At 45.1% G+C, this 19,077-nt stretch overlaps 1 protein-coding gene across 1 annotated transcript in view; it reads right to left on the bottom strand.

Annotated features, from left to right (window-relative positions):
* Positions 1 to 19,077, bottom strand: part of LOC121581616 (pituitary adenylate cyclase-activating polypeptide type I receptor-like) — a 104,184-nt gene that overhangs the window by 58,277 nt on the left and 26,830 nt on the right. The window contains exon 3 of the mRNA XM_045224872.1: positions 17,006 to 17,014. Within this exon, the coding sequence (XP_045080807.1) occupies positions 17,006 to 17,014 (9 nt within the window). The remainder of the gene's footprint in view (positions 1 to 17,005; positions 17,015 to 19,077) is intronic.

The following is a 19,077-nucleotide window of genomic DNA, read 5'->3' as shown; positions in this document are numbered from 1 at the left end:
AGACAGCAGCACTGCCATTGTCAGGAGAGATGACTACAGTGTATATGAAGACAGCAGCACTGCCATAGTCAGGAGAGATGACTACAGTGTATATGAAGACAGCAGCACTGCCATTGTCAGGAGAGATGACTACAGTGTATATGAAGACAGCAGCACTGCCATTGTCAGGAGAGATGACTACAGTGTATATGAAGACAGCAGCACTGCCATAGTCAGGAGAGATGACTACAGTGTATATGAAGACAGCAGCACTGCCATAGTCAGGAGAGATGACTACAGTGTATATGAAGACAGCAGCACTGCCATAGTCAGGAGAGATGACTACAGTGTATATGAAGACAGCAGCACTGCCATAGTCAGGAGAGATGACTACAGTGTATATGAAGACAGCAGCACTGCCATAGTCAGGAGAGATGACTACAGTGTATATGAAGACAGCAGCACTGCCATAGTCAGGAGAGATGACTACAGTGTATATGAAGACAGCAGCACTGCCATAGTCAGGAGAGATGACTACAGTGTATATGAAGACAGCAGCACTGCCATAGTCAGGAGAGATGACTACAGTGTATATGAAGACAGCAGCACTGCCATAGTCAGGAGAGATGACTACAGTGTATATGAAGACAGCAGCACTGCCATAGTCAGGAGAGATGACTACAGTGTATATGAAGACAGCAGCACTGCCATAGTCAGGAGAGATGCCTACAGTGTATATGAAGACAGCAGCACTGCCATAGTCAGGAGAGGTGACTACAGTGTATATGAAGACAGCAGCACTGCCATAGTCAGGAGAGGTGACTACAGTGTATATGAAGACAGCAGCACTGCCATAGTCAGGAGACATGACTACAGTGTATATGAAGACAGCAGCACTGCCATAGTCAGGAGAGATGACTACAGTGTATATGAAGACAGCAGCACTGCCATAGTCAGGAGAGATGACTACAGTGTATATGAAGACAGCAACACTGCCATAGTCAGGAGAGATGACTACAGTGTACAGTGGGGAAAAAAAGTATTTAGTCAGCCACCAATTGTGCAAGTTCTCCCACTTAAAAAGATGAGAGAGGCCTGTAATTTTCATCATAGGTACACGTCAACTATGACAGACAAAATGAGGGGGAAAAAATCCAGAAAATCACATTGTAGGATTTTTTATGAATTTATTTGCAAATTATGGTGGAAAATAAGTATTTGGTCAATAACAAAAGTTTCTCAATACTTTGTTATATACCCTTTGTTGGCAATGACACAGGTCAAACGTTTTCTGTAAGTCTTCACAAGGTTTTCACACACTGTTGCTGGTATTTTGGCCCATTCCTCCATGCAGATCTCCTCTAGAGCAGTGATGTTTTGGGGCTGTCACTGGGCAACACCGACTTTCAACTCCCTCCAAAGATTTTCTATGGGGTTGAGATCTGGAGACTGGCTAGGCCACTCCAGGACCTTGAAATGCTTCTTACGAAGCCACTCCTTCGTTGCCCGGGCAGTGTGTTTGGGATCATTGTCATGCTGAAAGACCCAGCCACGTTTCATCTTCAATGCCCTTGCTGATGGAAGGAGGTTTTCACTCAAAATCTCACGATACATGGCCCCATTCATTCTTTCCTTTACACGGATCAGTCATCCTGGTCCCTTTGCAGAAAAACAGCCTCAAAGCATGATGTTTCCACCCCCATGCTTCACAGTAGGTATGGTGTTCTTTGGATGCAACTCAGCATTCTTTGTCCTCCAAACACGACGAGTTGAGTTTTTACCAAAAGTTCTATTTTGGTTTCATCTGACCATATGACATTCTCCCAATCCTCTTCTGGATCATCCAAATGCACTCTAGCAAACTTCAGACAGGCCTGGACATGTACTGGCTTAAGCAGGGGGACACGTCTGGCACTGCAGGATTTGAGTCCCTGGCGTAGTGTGTTACTGATGGTAGGCTTTGTTACTTTGGTCCCAGCTCTCTGCAGGTCATTCACTAGGCGTGTGGTTCTGGGATTTTTGCTCACCATTCTTGTGATCATTTTGACCCCACGGGTTGAGATCTTGCGTGGAGCCCCAGATCGAGGGAGATTATCAGTGTTCTTGTATGTCTTCCATTTCCTAATAATTGCTCCCACAGTTGATTTCTTCAAACTAAGCTGCTTACCTATTGCAGATTCAGTCTTCCCAGCCTGGTGCAGGTCTACATTTTTGTTTCTGGTGTCCTTTGACAGCTCTTTGGTCTTGGCCATAGTGGAGTTTGGAGTGTGACTGTTTGAGGTTGTGGACAGGTGTCTTTTATACTGATAACAAGTTCAAACAGGTGCCATTAATACAGGTAACGAGTGGAGGACAGAGGAGCCTCTTAAAGAAGAAGTTACAGGTCTGTTAGAGCCAGGAATCTTGCTTGTTTGTAGGTGACCAAATACTTATTTTCCACCATAATTTGCAAATAAATTCATTACAAATCCTACAATGTTATTTTCTGGATTTCTTTTCCTCCATTTGTCTGTCATAGTTGACGTGTACCTATGATGAAAATTACAGGCCTCTCTCATCTTTTTAAGTGGGAGAACTTGCACAATTTGTGGCTGACTAAATACTTTTTTCCCCCACTGTATATGAAGACAGCAGCACTGCCATAGTCAGGAGAGATGACTACAGTGTATATGAAGAGAGCAGCACTGCCATAGTCAGGAGAGATGACTACAGTGTATATGAAGACAGCAGCACTGCCATAGTCAGGAGAGATGACTACAGTGTATATGAAGACAGCAGCACTGCCATAGTCAGGAGAGATGACTACAGTGTATATGAAGACAGCAGCACTGCCATAGTCAGGAGAGATGACTACAGTGTATATGAAGACAGCAGCACTGCCATAGTCAGGAGAGATGACTACAGTGTATATGAAGACAGCAGCACTGCCATAGTCAGGAGAGATGACTACAGTGTATATGAAGACAGCAGCACTGCCATAGTCAGGAGAGATGACTACAGTGTATATGAAGACAGCAGCACTGCCATAGTCAGGAGAGATGACTACAGTGTATATGAAGACAGCAGCACTGCCATAGTCAGGAGAGATGACTACAGTGTATATGAAGACAGCAGCACTGCCATAGTCAGGAGAGATGACTACAGTGTATATGAAGACAGCAGCACTGCCATAGTCAGGAGAGATGACTACAGTGTATATGAAGACAGCAGCACTGCCATAGTCAGGAGAGATGACTACAGTGTATATGAAGACAGCAGCACTGCCATAGTCAGGAGAGATGACTACAGTGTATATGAAGACAGCAGCACTGCCATAGTCAGGAGAGATGACTACAGTGTATATGAAGACAGCAGCACTGCCATAGTCAGGAGAGATGACTACAGTGTATATGAAGACAGCAGCACTGCCATTGTCAGGAGAGATGACTACAGTGTATATGAAGACAGCAGCACTGCCATAGTCAGGAGAGATGACTACAGTGTATATGAAGACAGCAGCACTGCCATAGTCAGGAGAGATGACTACAGTGTATATGAAGACAGCAGCACTGCCATAGTCAGGAGAGATGACTACAGTGTATATGAAGACAGCAGCACTGCCATAGTCAGGAGAGATGACTACAGTGTATATGAAGACAGCAGCACTGCCATAGTCAGGAGAGATGACTACAGTGTATATGAAGACAGCAGCACTGCCATAGTCAGGAGAGATGACTACAGTGTATATGAAGACAGCAGCACTGCCATAGTCAGGAGAGATGACTACAGTGTATATGAAGACAGCAGCACTGCCATAGTCAGGAGAGATGACTACAGTGTATATGAAGACAGCAGCACTGCCATAGTCAGGAGAGATGACTACAGTGTATATGAAGACAGCAGCACTGCCATAGTCAGGAGAGATGACTACAGTGTATATGAAGACAGCAGCACTGCCATAGTCAGGAGAGATGACTACAGTGTATATGAAGACAGCAGCACTGCCATAGTCAGGAGAGATGACTACAGTGTATATGAAGACAGCAGCACTGCCATAGTCAGGAGAGATGACTACAGTGTATATGAAGACAGCAGCACTGCCATAGTCAGGAGAGATGACTACAGTGTATATGAAGACAGCAGCACTGCCATAGTCAGGAGAGATGACTACAGTGTATATGAAGACAGCAGCACTGCCATAGTCAGGAGAGATGACTACAGTGTATATGAAGACAGCAGCACTGCCATAGTCAGGAGAGATGACTACAGTGTATATGAAGACAGCAGCACTGCCATAGTCAGGAGAGATGACTACAGTGTATATGAAGACAGCAGCACTGCCATAGTCAGGAGAGATGACTACAGTGTATATGAAGACAGCAGCACTGCCATAGTCAGGAGAGATGACTACAGTGTATATGAAGACAGCAGCACTGCCATAGTCAGGAGAGATGACTACAGTGTATATGAAGACAGCAGCACTGCCATAGTCAGGAGAGATGACTACAGTGTATATGAAGACAGCAGCACTGCCATAGTCAGGAGAGATGACTACAGTGTATATGAAGACAGCAGCACTGCCATAGTCAGGAGAGATGACTACAGTGTATATGAAGACAGCAGCACTGCCATAGTCAGGAGAGATGACTACAGTGTATATGAAGACAGCAGCACTGCCATAGTCAGGAGAGATGACTACAGTGTATATGAAGACAGCAGCACTGCCATAGTCAGGAGAGATGACTACAGTGTATATGAAGACAGCAGCACTGCCATAGTCAGGAGAGATGACTACAGTGTATATGAAGACAGCAGCACTGCCATAGTCAGGAGAGATGACTACAGTGTATATGAAGACAGCAGCACTGCCATAGTCAGGAGAGATGACTACAGTGTATATGAAGACAGCAGCACTGCCATAGTCAGGAGAGATGACTACAGTGTATATGAAGACAGCAGCACTGCCATAGTCAGGAGAGATGACTACAGTGTATATGAAGACAGCAGCACTGCCATAGTCAGGAGAGATGACTACAGTGTATATGAAGACAGCAGCACTGCCATAGTCAGGAGAGATGACTACAGTGTATATGAAGACAGCAGCACTGCCATAGTCAGGAGAGATGACTACAGTGTATATGAAGACAGCAGCACTGCCATAGTCAGGAGAGATGACTACAGTGTATATGAAGACAGCAGCACTGCCATAGTCAGGAGAGATGACTACAGTGTATATGAAGACAGCAGCACTGCCATAGTCAGGAGAGATGACTACAGTGTATATGAAGACAGCAGCACTGCCATAGTCAGGAGAGATGACTACAGTGTATATGAAGACAGCAGCACTGCCATAGTCAGGAGAGATGACTACAGTGTATATGAAGACAGCAGCACTGCCATAGTCAGGAGAGATGACTACAGTGCATATGAAGACAGCAGCACTGCCATAGTCAGGAGAGATGACTACAGTGTATATGAAGACAGCAGCACTGCCATAGTCAGGAGAGATGACTACAGTGTATATGAAGACAGCAGCACTGCCATAGTCAGGAGAGATGACTACAGTGTATATGAAGACAGCAGCACTGCCATAGTCAGGAGAGATGACTACAGTGTATATGAAGACAGCAGCACTGCCATAGTCAGGAGAGATGACTACAGTGTATATGAAGACAGCAGCACTGCCATAGTCAGGAGAGATGACTACAGTGTATATGAAGACAGCAGCACTGCCATAGTCAGGAGAGATGACTACAGTGTATATGAAGACAGCAGCACTGCCATAGTCAGGAGAGATGACTACAGTGTATATGAAGACAGCAGCACTGCCATAGTCAGGAGAGATGACTACAGTGTATATGAAGACAGCAGCACTGCCATAGTCAGGAGAGATGACTACAGTGTATATGAAGACAGCAGCACTGCCATAGTCAGGAGAGATGACTACAGTGTATATGAAGACAGCAGCACTGCCATAGTCAGGAGAGATGACTACAGTGTATATGAAGACAGCAGCACTGCCATAGTCAGGAGAGATGACTACAGTGTATATGAAGACAGCAGCACTGCCATAGTCAGGAGAGATGACTACAGTGTATATGAAGACAGCAGCACTGCCATAGTCAGGAGAGATGACTACAGTGTATATGAAGACAGCAGCACTGCCATAGTCAGGAGAGATGACTACAGTGTATATGAAGACAGCAGCACTGCCATAGTCAGGAGAGATGACTACAGTGTATATGAAGACAGCAGCACTGCCATAGTCAGGAGAGATGACTACAGTGTATATGAAGACAGCAGCACTGCCATAGTCAGGAGAGATGACTACAGTGTATATGAAGACAGCAGCACTGCCATAGTCAGGAGAGATGACTACAGTGTATATGAAGACAGCAGCACTGCCATAGTCAGGAGAGATGACTACAGTGTATATGAAGACAGCAGCACTGCCATAGTCAGGAGAGATGACTACAGTGTATATGAAGACAGCAGCACTGCCATAGTCAGGAGAGATGACTACAGTGTATATGAAGACAGCAGCACTGCCATAGTCAGGAGAGATGACTACAGTGTATATGAAGACAGCAGCACTGCCATAGTCAGGAGAGATGACTACAGTGTATATGAAGACAGCAGCACTGCCATAGTCAGGAGAGATGACTACAGTGTATATGAAGACAGCAGCACTGCCATAGTCAGGAGAGATGACTACAGTGTATATGAAGACAGCAGCACTGCCATAGTCAGGAGAGATGACTACAGTGTATATGAAGACAGCAGCACTGCCATAGTCAGGAGAGATGACTACAGTGTATATGAAGACAGCAGCACTGCCATAGTCAGGAGAGATGACTACAGTGTATATGAAGACAGCAGCACTGCCATAGTCAGGAGAGATGACTACAGTGTATATGAAGACAGCAGCACTGCCATAGTCAGGAGAGATGACTACAGTGTATATGAAGACAGCAGCACTGCCATAGTCAGGAGAGATGACTACAGTGTATATGAAGACAGCAGCACTGCCATAGTCAGGAGAGATGACTACAGTGTATATGAAGACAGCAGCACTGCCATAGTCAGGAGAGATGACTACAGTGTATATGAAGACAGCAGCACTGCCATAGTCAGGAGAGATGACTACAGTGTATATGAAGACAGCAGCACTGCCATTGTCAGGAGAGATGACTACAGTGTATATGAAGACAGCAGCACTGCCATAGTCAGGAGAGATGACTACAGTGTATATGAAGACAGCAGCACTGCCATAGTCAGGAGAGATGACTACAGTGTATATGAAGACAGCAGCACTGCCATAGTCAGGAGAGATGACTACAGTGTATATGAAGACAGCAGCACTGCCATAGTCAGGAGAGATGACTACAGTGTATATGAAGACAGCAGCACTGCCATAGTCAGGAGAGATGACTACAGTGTATATGAAGACAGCAGCACTGCCATAGTCAGGAGAGATGACTACAGTGTATATGAAGACAGCAGCACTGCCATAGTCAGGAGAGATGACTACAGTGTATATGAAGACAGCAGCACTGCCATAGTCAGGAGAGATGACTACAGTGTATATGAAGACAGCAGCACTGCCATAGTCAGGAGAGATGACTACAGTGTATATGAAGACAGCAGCACTGCCATAGTCAGGAGAGATGACTACAGTGTATATGAAGACAGCAGCACTGCCATAGTCAGGAGAGATGACTACAGTGTATATGAAGACAGCAGCACTGCCATAGTCAGGAGAGATGACTACAGTGTATATGAAGACAGCAGCACTGCCATAGTCAGGAGAGATGACTACAGTGTATATGAAGACAGCAGCACTGCCATAGTCAGGAGAGATGACTACAGTGTATATGAAGACAGCAGCACTGCCATAGTCAGGAGAGATGACTACAGTGTATATGAAGACAGCAGCACTGCCATAGTCAGGAGAGATGACTACAGTGTATATGAAGACAGCAGCACTGCCATAGTCAGGAGAGATGACTACAGTGTATATGAAGACAGCAGCACTGCCATAGTCAGGAGAGATGACTACAGTGTATATGAAGACAGCAGCACTGCCATAGTCAGGAGAGATGACTACAGTGTATATGAAGACAGCAGCACTGCCATAGTCAGGAGAGATGACTACAGTGTATATGAAGACAGCAGCACTGCCATAGTCAGGAGAGATGACTACAGTGTATATGAAGACAGCAGCACTGCCATAGTCAGGAGAGATGACTACAGTGTATATGAAGACAGCAGCACTGCCATAGTCAGGAGAGATGACTACAGTGTATATGAAGACAGCAGCACTGCCATAGTCAGGAGAGATGACTACAGTGTATATGAAGACAGCAGCACTGCCATAGTCAGGAGAGATGACTACAGTGTATATGAAGACAGCAGCACTGCCATAGTCAGGAGAGATGACTACAGTGTATATGAAGACAGCAGCACTGCCATAGTCAGGAGAGATGACTACAGTGTATATGAAGACAGCAGCACTGCCATAGTCAGGAGAGATGACTACAGTGTATATGAAGACAGCAGCACTGCCATAGTCAGGAGAGATGACTACAGTGTATATGAAGACAGCAGCACTGCCATAGTCAGGAGAGATGACTACAGTGTATATGAAGACAGCAGCACTGCCATAGTCAGGAGAGATGACTACAGTGTATATGAAGACAGCAGCACTGCCATAGTCAGGAGAGATGACTACAGTGTATATGAAGACAGCAGCACTGCCATAGTCAGGAGAGATGACTACAGTGTATATGAAGACAGCAGCACTGCCATAGTCAGGAGAGATGACTACAGTGTATATGAAGACAGCAGCACTGCCATAGTCAGGAGAGATGACTACAGTGTATATGAAGACAGCAGCACTGCCATAGTCAGGAGAGATGACTACAGTGTATATGAAGACAGCAGCACTGCCATAGTCAGGAGAGATGACTACAGTGTATATGAAGACAGCAGCACTGCCATAGTCAGGAGAGATGACTACAGTGTATATGAAGACAGCAGCACTGCCATAGTCAGGAGAGATGACTACAGTGTATATGAAGACAGCAGCACTGCCATAGTCAGGAGAGATGACTACAGTGTATATGAAGACAGCAGCACTGCCATAGTCAGGAGAGATGACTACAGTGTATATGAAGACAGCAGCACTGCCATAGTCAGGAGAGATGACTACAGTGTATATGAAGACAGCAGCACTGCCATAGTCAGGAGAGATGACTACAGTGTATATGAAGACAGCAGCACTGCCATAGTCAGGAGAGATGACTACAGTGTATATGAAGACAGCAGCACTGCCATAGTCAGGAGAGATGACTACAGTGTATATGAAGACAGCAGCACTGCCATAGTCAGGAGAGATGACTACAGTGTATATGAAGACAGCAGCACTGCCATAGTCAGGAGAGATGACTACAGTGTATATGAAGACAGCAGCACTGCCATAGTCAGGAGAGATGACTACAGTGTATATGAAGACAGCAGCACTGCCATAGTCAGGAGAGATGACTACAGTGTATATGAAGACAGCAGCACTGCCATAGTCAGGAGAGATGACTACAGTGTATATGAAGACAGCAGCACTGCCATTGTCAGGAGAGATGACTACAGTGTATATGAAGACAGCAGCACTGCCATAGTCAGGAGAGATGACTACAGTGTATATGAAGACAGCAGCACTGCCATAGTCAGGAGAGATGACTACAGTGTATATGAAGACAGCAGCACTGCCATAGTCAGGAGAGATGACTACAGTGTATATGAAGACAGCAGCACTGCCATAGTCAGGAGAGATGACTACAGTGTATATGAAGACAGCAGCACTGCCATAGTCAGGAGAGATGACTACAGTGTATATGAAGACAGCAGCACTGCCATAGTCAGGAGAGATGACTACAGTGTATATGAAGACAGCAGCACTGCCATAGTCAGGAGAGATGACTACAGTGCATATGAAGACAGCAGCACTGCCATAGTCAGGAGAGATGACTACAGTGTATATGAAGACAGCAGCACTGCCATAGTCAGGAGAGATGACTACAGTGTATATGAAGACAGCAGCACTGCCATAGTCAGGAGAGATGACTACAGTGTATATGAAGACAGCAGCACTGCCATAGTCAGGAGAGATGACTACAGTGTATATGAAGACAGCAGCACTGCCATTGTCAGGAGAGATGACTACAGTGTATATGAAGACAGCAGCACTGCCATAGTCAGGAGAGATGACTACAGTGTATATGAAGACAGCAGCACTGCCATTGTCAGGAGAGATGACTACAGTGTATATGAAGACAGCAGCACTGCCATAGTCAGGAGAGATGACTACAGTGTATATGAAGACAGCAGCACTGCCATAGTCAGGAGAGATGACTACAGTGTATATGAAGACAGCAGCACTGCCATAGTCAGGAGAGATGACTACAGTGTATATGAAGACAGCAGCACTGCCATAGTCAGGAGAGATGACTACAGTGTATATGAAGACAGCAGCACTGCCATAGTCAGGAGAGATGACTACAGTGTATATGAAGACAGCAGCACTGCCATAGTCAGGAGAGATGACTACAGTGTATATGAAGACAGCAGCACTGCCATAGTCAGGAGAGATGACTACAGTGTATATGAAGACAGCAGCACTGCCATAGTCAGGAGAGATGACTACAGTGTATATGAAGACAGCAGCACTGCCATAGTCAGGAGAGATGACTACAGTGTATATGAAGACAGCAGCACTGCCATAGTCAGGAGAGATGACTACAGTGTATATGAAGACAGCAGTACTGCCATAGTCAGGAGAGATGCCTACAGTGTATATGAAGACAGCAGCACTGCCATAGTCAGGAGAGGTGACTACAGTGTATATGAAGACAGCAGCACTGCCATAGTCAGGAGAGGTGACTACAGCGTATATGAAGACAGCAGCACTGCCATAGTCAGGAGACATGACTACAGTGTATATGAAGACAGCAGCACTGCCATAGTCAGGAGAGATGACTACAGTGTATATGAAGACAGCAGCACTGCCATAGTCAGGAGAGATGACTACAGTGTATATGAAGACAGCAACACTGCCATAGTCAGGAGAGATGACTACAGTGTACAGTGGGGAAAAAAAGTATTTAGTCAGCCACCAATTGTGCAACTTCTCCCACTTAAAAAGATGAGAGAGGCCTGTAATTTTCATCATAGGTACACGTCAACTATGACAGACAAAATGAGGGGGAAAAAATCCAGAAAATCACATTGTAGGATTTTTATGAATTTATTTGCAAATTATGGTGGAAAATAAGTATTTGGTCAATAACAAAAGTTTCTCAATACTTTGTTATATACCCTTTGTTGGCAATGACACAGGTCAAACGTTTTCTGTAAGTCTTCACAAGGTTTTCACACACTGTTGCTGGTATTTTGGCCCATTCCTCCATGCAGATCTCCTCTAGAGCAGTGATGTTTTGGGGCTGTCACTGGGCAACACCGACTTTCAACTCCCTCCAAAGATTTTCTATGGGGTTGAGATCTGGAGACTGGCTAGGCCACTCCAGGACCTTGAAATGCTTCTTACGAAGCCACTCCTTCGTTGCCCGGGCAGTGTGTTTGGGATCATTGTCATGCTGAAAGACCCAGCCACGTTTCATCTTCAATGCCCTTGCTGATGGAAGGAGGTTTTCACTCAAAATCTCACGATACATGGCCCCATTCATTCTTTCCTTTACACGGATCAGTCATCCTGGTCCCTTTGCAGAAAAACAGCCTCAAAGCATGATGTTTCCACCCCCATGCTTCACAGTAGGTATGGTGTTCTTTGGATGCAACTCAGCATTCTTTGTCCTCCAAACACGACGAGTTGAGTTTTTACCAAAAAGTTCTATTTTGGTTTCATCTGACCATATGACATTCTCCCAATCCTCTTCTGGATCATCCAAATGCACTCTAGCAAACTTCAGACAGGCCTGGACATGTACTGGCTTAAGCAGGGGGACACGTCTGGCACTGCAGGATTTGAGTCCCTGGCGGCGTAGTGTGTTACTGATGGTAGGCTTTGTTACTTTGGTCCCAGCTCTCTGCAGGTCATTCACTAGGCGTGTGGTTCTGGGATTTTTGCTCACCATTCTTGTGATCATTTTGACCCCACGGGTTGAGATCTTGCGTGGAGCCCCAGATCGAGGGAGATTATCAGTGTTCTTGTATGTCTTCCATTTCCTAATAATTGCTCCCACAGTTGATTTCTTCAAACTAAGCTGCTTACCTATTGCAGATTCAGTCTTCCCAGCCTGGTGCAGGTCTACATTTTTGTTTCTGGTGTCCTTTGACAGCTCTTTGGTCTTGGCCATAGTGGAGTTTGGAGTGTGACTGTTTGAGGTTGTGGACAGGTGTCTTTTATACTGATAACAAGTTCAAACAGGTGCCATTAATACAGGTAACGAGTGGAGGACAGAGGAGCCTCTTAAAGAAGAAGTTACAGGTCTGTTAGAGCCAGGAATCTTGCTTGTTTGTAGGTGACCAAATACTTATTTTCCACCATAATTTGCAAATAAATTCATTACAAATCCTACAATGTTATTTTCTGGATTTCTTTTCCTCCATTTGTCTGTCATAGTTGACGTGTACCTATGATGAAAATTACAGGCCTCTCTCATCTTTTTAAGTGGGAGAACTTGCACAATTTGGTGGCTGACTAAATACTTTTTTTCCCCCCACTGTATATGAAGACAGCAGCACTGCCATAGTCAGGAGAGATGACTACAGTGTATATGAAGACAGCAGCACTGCCATAGTCAGGAGAGATGACTACAGTGTATATGAAGACAGCAGCACTGCCATAGTCAGGAGAGATGACTACAGTGTATATGAAGACAGCAGCACTGCCATAGTCAGGAGAGATGACTACAGTGTATATGAAGACAGCAGCACTGCCATAGTCAGGAGAGATGACTACAGTGTATATGAAGACAGCAGCACTGCCATAGTCAGGAGAGATGACTACAGTGTATATGAAGACAGCAGCACTGCCATAGTCAGGAGAGATGACTACAGTGTATATGAAGACAGCAGCACTGCCATAGTCAGGAGAGATGACTACAGTGTATATGAAGACAGCAGCACTGCCATAGTCAGGAGAGATGACTACAGTGTATATGAAGACAGCAGCACTGCCATAGTCAGGAAAGATGACTACAGTGTAAATGAAGACTGCAGCACTGCCATAGTCAGGAGAGATGACTACAGTGTATATGAAGACAGCAGCACTGCCATAGTCAGGAGAGATGACTACAGTGTATATGAAGACAGCAGCACTGCCATAGTCAGGAGAGATGACTACAGTGTATATGAAGACAGCAGCACTGCCATAGTCAGGAGAGATGACTACAGTGTATATGAAGACAGCAGCACTGCCATAGTCAGGAGAGATGAATACAGTGTATATGAAGACAGCAGCACTGCCATAGTCAGGAGAGATGACTACAGTGTATATGAAGACAGCTGCACTGCCATAGTCAGGAGAGATGACTACAGTGTATATGAAGACAGCAGCACTGCCATAGTCAGGAGAGATGACTACAGTGTATATGAAGACAGCAGCACTGCCATTGTCAGGAGAGATGACTACAGTGTATATGAAGACAGCAGCACTGCCATAGTCAGGAGAGATGACTACAGTGTATATGAAGACAGCAGCACTGCCATTGTCAGGAGAGATGACTACAGTGTATATGAAGACAGCAGCACTGCCATAGTCAGGAGAGATGACTACAGTGTATATGAAGACAGCAGCACTGCCATAGTCAGGAGAGATGACTACAGTGTATATGAAGACAGCAGCACTGCCATAGTCAGGAGAGATGACTACCGTGTATATGAAGACAGCAGCACTGCCATAGTCAGGAGAGATGACTACAGTGTATATGAAGACAGCAGCACTGCCATAGTCAGGAGAGATGACTACAGTGTATATGAAGACAGCAGCACTGCCATAGTCAGGAGAGATGACTACAGTGTATATGAAGACAGCAGCACTGCCATAGTCAGGAGAGATGACTACAGTGTATATGAAGACAGCAGCACTGCCATAGTCAGGAGAGATGACTACATTGTATATGAAGACAGCAGCACTGCCATAGTCAGGAGAGATGACTACAGTGTATATGAAGACAGCAGCACTGCCATAGTCAGGAGAGACGACTACAGTGTATATGAAGACAGCAGCACTGCCATTGTCAGGAGAGACGACTACAGTGTATATGAAGACAGCAGCACTGCCATAGTCAGGAGAGATGACTACAGTGTATATGAAGACAGCAGCACTGCCATAGTCAGGAGAGATGACTACAGTGTATATGAAGACAGCAGCACTGCCATAGTCAGGAGAGATGACTACAGTGTATATGAAGACAGCAGCACTGCCATAGTCAGGAGAGATGACTACAGTGTATATGAAGACAGCAGCACTGCCATAGTCAGGAGAGATGACTACAGTGTATATGAAGACAGCAGCACTGCCATAGTCAGGAGAGATGACTACATTGTATATGAAGACAGCAGCACTGCCATAGTCAGGAGAGATGACTACAGTGTATATGAAGACAGCAGCACTGCCATAGTCAGGAGAGATGACTACAGTGTATATGAAGACAGCAGCACTGCCATTGTCAGGAGAGATGACTACAGTGTATATGAAGACAGCAGCACTGCCATAGTCAGGAGAGATGACTACAGTGTATATGAAGACAGCAGCACTGCCATTGTCAGGAGAGATGACTACAGTGTATATGAAGACAGCAGCACTGCCATAGTCAGGAGAGATGACTACAGTGTATATGAAGACAGCAGCACTGCCATAGTCAGGAGAGATGACTACAGTGTATATGAAGACAGCAGCACTGCCATAGTCAGGAGAGATGACTACAGTGTATATGAAGACAGCAGCACTGCCATAGTCAGGAGAGATGAATACAGTGTATATGAAGACAGCAGCACTGCCATAGTCAGGAGAGATGACTACAGTGTATATGAAGACAGCAGCACTGCCATAGTCAGGAGAGATGACTACAGTGTATATGAAGACAGCAGCACCGCCATAGTCAGGAGAGATGACTACAGTGTATATGAAGACAGCAGCACTGCCATTGTCAGAGAGATGACTACAGTGTATATGAAGACAGCAGCACTGCCATAGTCAGGAGAGATGACTACAGTGTATATGAAGACAGCAGCACTGCCATTGTCAGGAGAGATGACTACAGTGTATATGAAGACAGCAGCACTGCCATAGTCAGGAGAGATGACTACAGTGTATATGAAGACAGCAGCACTGCCATAGTCAGGAGAGATGACTACAGTGTATATGAAGACAGCAGCACTGCCATAGTCAGGAGAGATGACTACAGTGTATATGAAGACAGCAGCACTGCCATAGTCAGGAGAGATGACTACAGTGTATATGAAGACAGCAGCACTGCCATAGTCAGGAGAGATGACTACAGTGTATATGAAGACAGCAGCACTGCCATAGTCAGGAGAGATGACTACAGTGTATATGAAGACAGCAGCACTGCCATAGTCAGGAGAGATGACTACAGTGTATATGAAGACAGCAGCACTGCCATAGTCAGGAGAGATGACTACAGTGTATATGAAGACAGCAGCACTGCCATAGTCAGGAGAGATGACTACAGTGTATATGAAGACAGCAGCACTGCCATAGTCAGGAGAGATGACTACAGTGTATATGAAGACAGCAGCACTGCCATAGTCAGGAGAGATGACTACAGTGTATATGAAGACAGCAGCACTGCCATTGTCAGGAGAGATGACTACAGTGTATATGAAGACAGCAGCACTGCCATAGTCAGGAGAGATGACTACAGTGTATATGAAGACAGCAGCACTGCCATAGTCAGGAGAGATGACTACAGTGTATATGAAGACAGCAGCACTGCCATAGTCAGGAGAGATGACTACAGTGTATATGAAGACAGCAGCACTGCCATAGTCAGGAGAGATGACTACAGTGTATATGAAGACAGCAGCACTGCCACAGTCAGGAGAGATGACTACAGTGTATATGAAGACAGCAGCACTGCCATAGTCAGGAGAGATGACTACAGTGTATATGAAGACAGCAGCACTGCCATAGTCAGGAGAGATGACTACAGTGTATATGAAGACAGCAGCACTGCCATAGTCAGGAGAGATGACTACAGTGTATATGAAGACAGCAACACTGCCATAGTCAGGAGAGATGACTACAGTGTACATTGGGGAAAAAAAGTATTTAGTCAGCCACCAATTGTGCAAGTTCTCCCACTTAAAAAGATGAGAGAGGCCTGTAATTTTCATCATAGGTACACGTCAACTATGACAGACAAAATGAGGGGGAAAAAAATCCAGAAAAATCACATTGTAGGATTTTTATGAATTTATTTGCAAATTATGGTGGAAAATAAGTATTTGGTCAATAACAAAAGTTTCTCAATACTTTGTTATATACCCTTTGTTGGCAATGACACAGGTCAAACGTTTTCTGTAAGTCTTCACAAGGTTTTCACACACTGTTGCTGGTATTTTGGCCCATTCCTCCATGCAGATCTCCTCTAGAGCAGTGATGTTTTGGGGCTGTCACTGGGCAACACCGACTTTCAACTCCCTCCAAAGATTTTCTATGGGGTTGAGATCTGGAGACTGGCTAGGCCACTCCAGGACCTTGAAATGCTTCTACGAAGCCACTCCTCGTTGCCCGGGCAGTGTGTTTGGGATCATTGTCATGCTGAAAGACCCAGCCACGTTTCATCTTCAATGCCCTTGCTGATGGAAGGAGGTTTTCACTCAAAATCTCACGATACATGGCCCCATTCATTCTTTCCTTTACACGGATCAGTCATCCTGGTCCCTTTGCAGAAAAAACAGCCTCAAAGCATGATGTTTCCACCCCCATGCTTCACAGTAGGTATGGTGTTCTTTGGATGCAACTCAGCATTCTTTGTCCTCCAAACACGACGAGTTGAGTTTTTACCAAAAAGTTCTATTTTGGTTTCATCTGACCATATGACATTCTCCCAATCCTCTTCTGGATCATCCAAATGCACTCTAGCAAACTTCAGACAGGCCTGGACATGTACTGGCTTAAGCAGGGGGACACGTCTGGCACTGCAGGATTTGGAGTCCCTGGCGGCGTAGTGTGTTACTGATGGTAGGCTTTGTTACTTTGGTCCCAGCTCTCTGCAGGTCATTCACTAGGCGTGTGGTTCTGGGATTTTTGCTCACCATTCTTGTGATCATTTTGACCCCACGGGTTGAGATCTTGCGTGGAGCCCCAGATCGAGGGAGATTATCAGTGTTCTTGTATGTCTTCCATTTCCTAATAATTGCTCCCACAGTTGATTTCTTCAAACTAAGCTGCTTACCTATTGCAGATTCAGTCTTCCCAGCCTGGTGCAGGTCTACATTTTTGTTTCTGGTGTCCTTTGACAGCTCTTTGGTCTTGGCCATAGTGGAGTTTGGAGTGTGACTGTTTGAGGTTGTGGACAGGTGTCTTTTATACTGATAACAAGTTCAAACAGGTGCCATTAATACAGGTAACGAGTGGAGGACAGAGGAGCCTCTTAAAGAAGAAGTTACAGGTCTGTTAGAGCCAGGAATCTTGCTTGTTTGTAGGTGACCAAATACTTATTTTCCACCATAATTTGCAAATAAATTCATTACAAATCCTACAATGTTATTTTCTGGATTTCTTTTCCTCCATTTGTCTGTCATAGTTGACGTGTACCTATGATGAAAATTACAGGCCTCTCTCATCTTTTTAAGTGGGAGAACTTGCACAATTTGTGGCTGACTAAATACTTTTTTCCCCCACTGTATATGAAGACAGCAGCACTGCCATAGTCAGGAGAGATGACTACAGTGTATATGAAGACAGCAGCACTGCCATAGTCAGGAGAGATGACTACAGTGTATATGAAGACAGCAGCACTGCCATAGTCAGGAGAGATGACTACAGTGTATATGAAGACAGCAGCACTGCCATAGTCAGGAGAGATGACTACAGTGTATATGAAGACAGCAGCACTGCCATAGTCAGGAGAGATGACTACAGTGTATATGAAGACAGCAGCACTGCCATAGTCAGGAGAGATGACTACAGTGTATATGAAGACAGCAGCACTGCCATTGTCAGGAGAGATGACTACAGTGTATATGAAGACAGCAGCACTGCCATAGTCAGGAGAGATGACTACAGTGTATATGAAGACAGCAGCACTGCCATAGTCAGGAGAGATGACTACAGTGTATATGAAGACAGCAGCACTGCCATAGTCAGGAGAGATGACTACAGTGTATATGAAGACAGCAGCACTGCCATAGTCAGGAGAGATGACTACAGTGTATATGAAGACAGCAGCACTGCCATAGTCAGGAGAGATGACTACAGTGTATATGAAGACAGCAGCACTGCCATAGTCAGGAGAGATGACTACAGTGTATATGAAGACAGCAGCACTGCCATAGTCAGGAGATATGACTACAGTTTATATGAAGACAGCAGCACTGCCATAGTCAGGAGATATGACTACAGTGGATATGAAGACAGCAGCACTGCCATAGTCAGGAGAGATGACTACAGTGTATATGAAGACAGCAGCACTGCCATAGTCAGGAGAGATGACTACAGTGTATATGAAGACAGCAGCACTGCCATAGTCAGGAGAGATGACTACAGTGTATATGAAGACAGCAGCACTGCCATAGTCAGGAGAGATGACTACATTGTATATGAAGACAGCAGCACTGCCATTGTCAGGAGAGATGACTACAGTGTATATGAAGACAGCAGCACTGCCATAGTCAGGAGAGATGACTACAGTGTATATGAAGACAGCAGCACTACCATAGTCAGGAGAGATGACTACAGTGTATATGAAGACAGCAGCACTGCCATAGTCAGGAGAGATGACTACAGTGTATATGAAGACAGCAGCACTGCCATAGTCAGGAGAGATGACTACAGTGTATATGAAGACAGCAGCACTGCCATAGTCAGGAGAGATGACTACAGTGTATATGAAGACAGCAGCACTGCCATAGTCA

The sequence above is a fragment of the Coregonus clupeaformis genome, chromosome 14 (assembly GCF_020615455.1).
Source record: "Coregonus clupeaformis isolate EN_2021a chromosome 14, ASM2061545v1, whole genome shotgun sequence".
Classification (NCBI taxonomy): Eukaryota; Metazoa; Chordata; class Actinopteri; order Salmoniformes; family Salmonidae; genus Coregonus; species Coregonus clupeaformis.
This window is presented reverse-complemented; position numbering and strand designations above follow the sequence as displayed.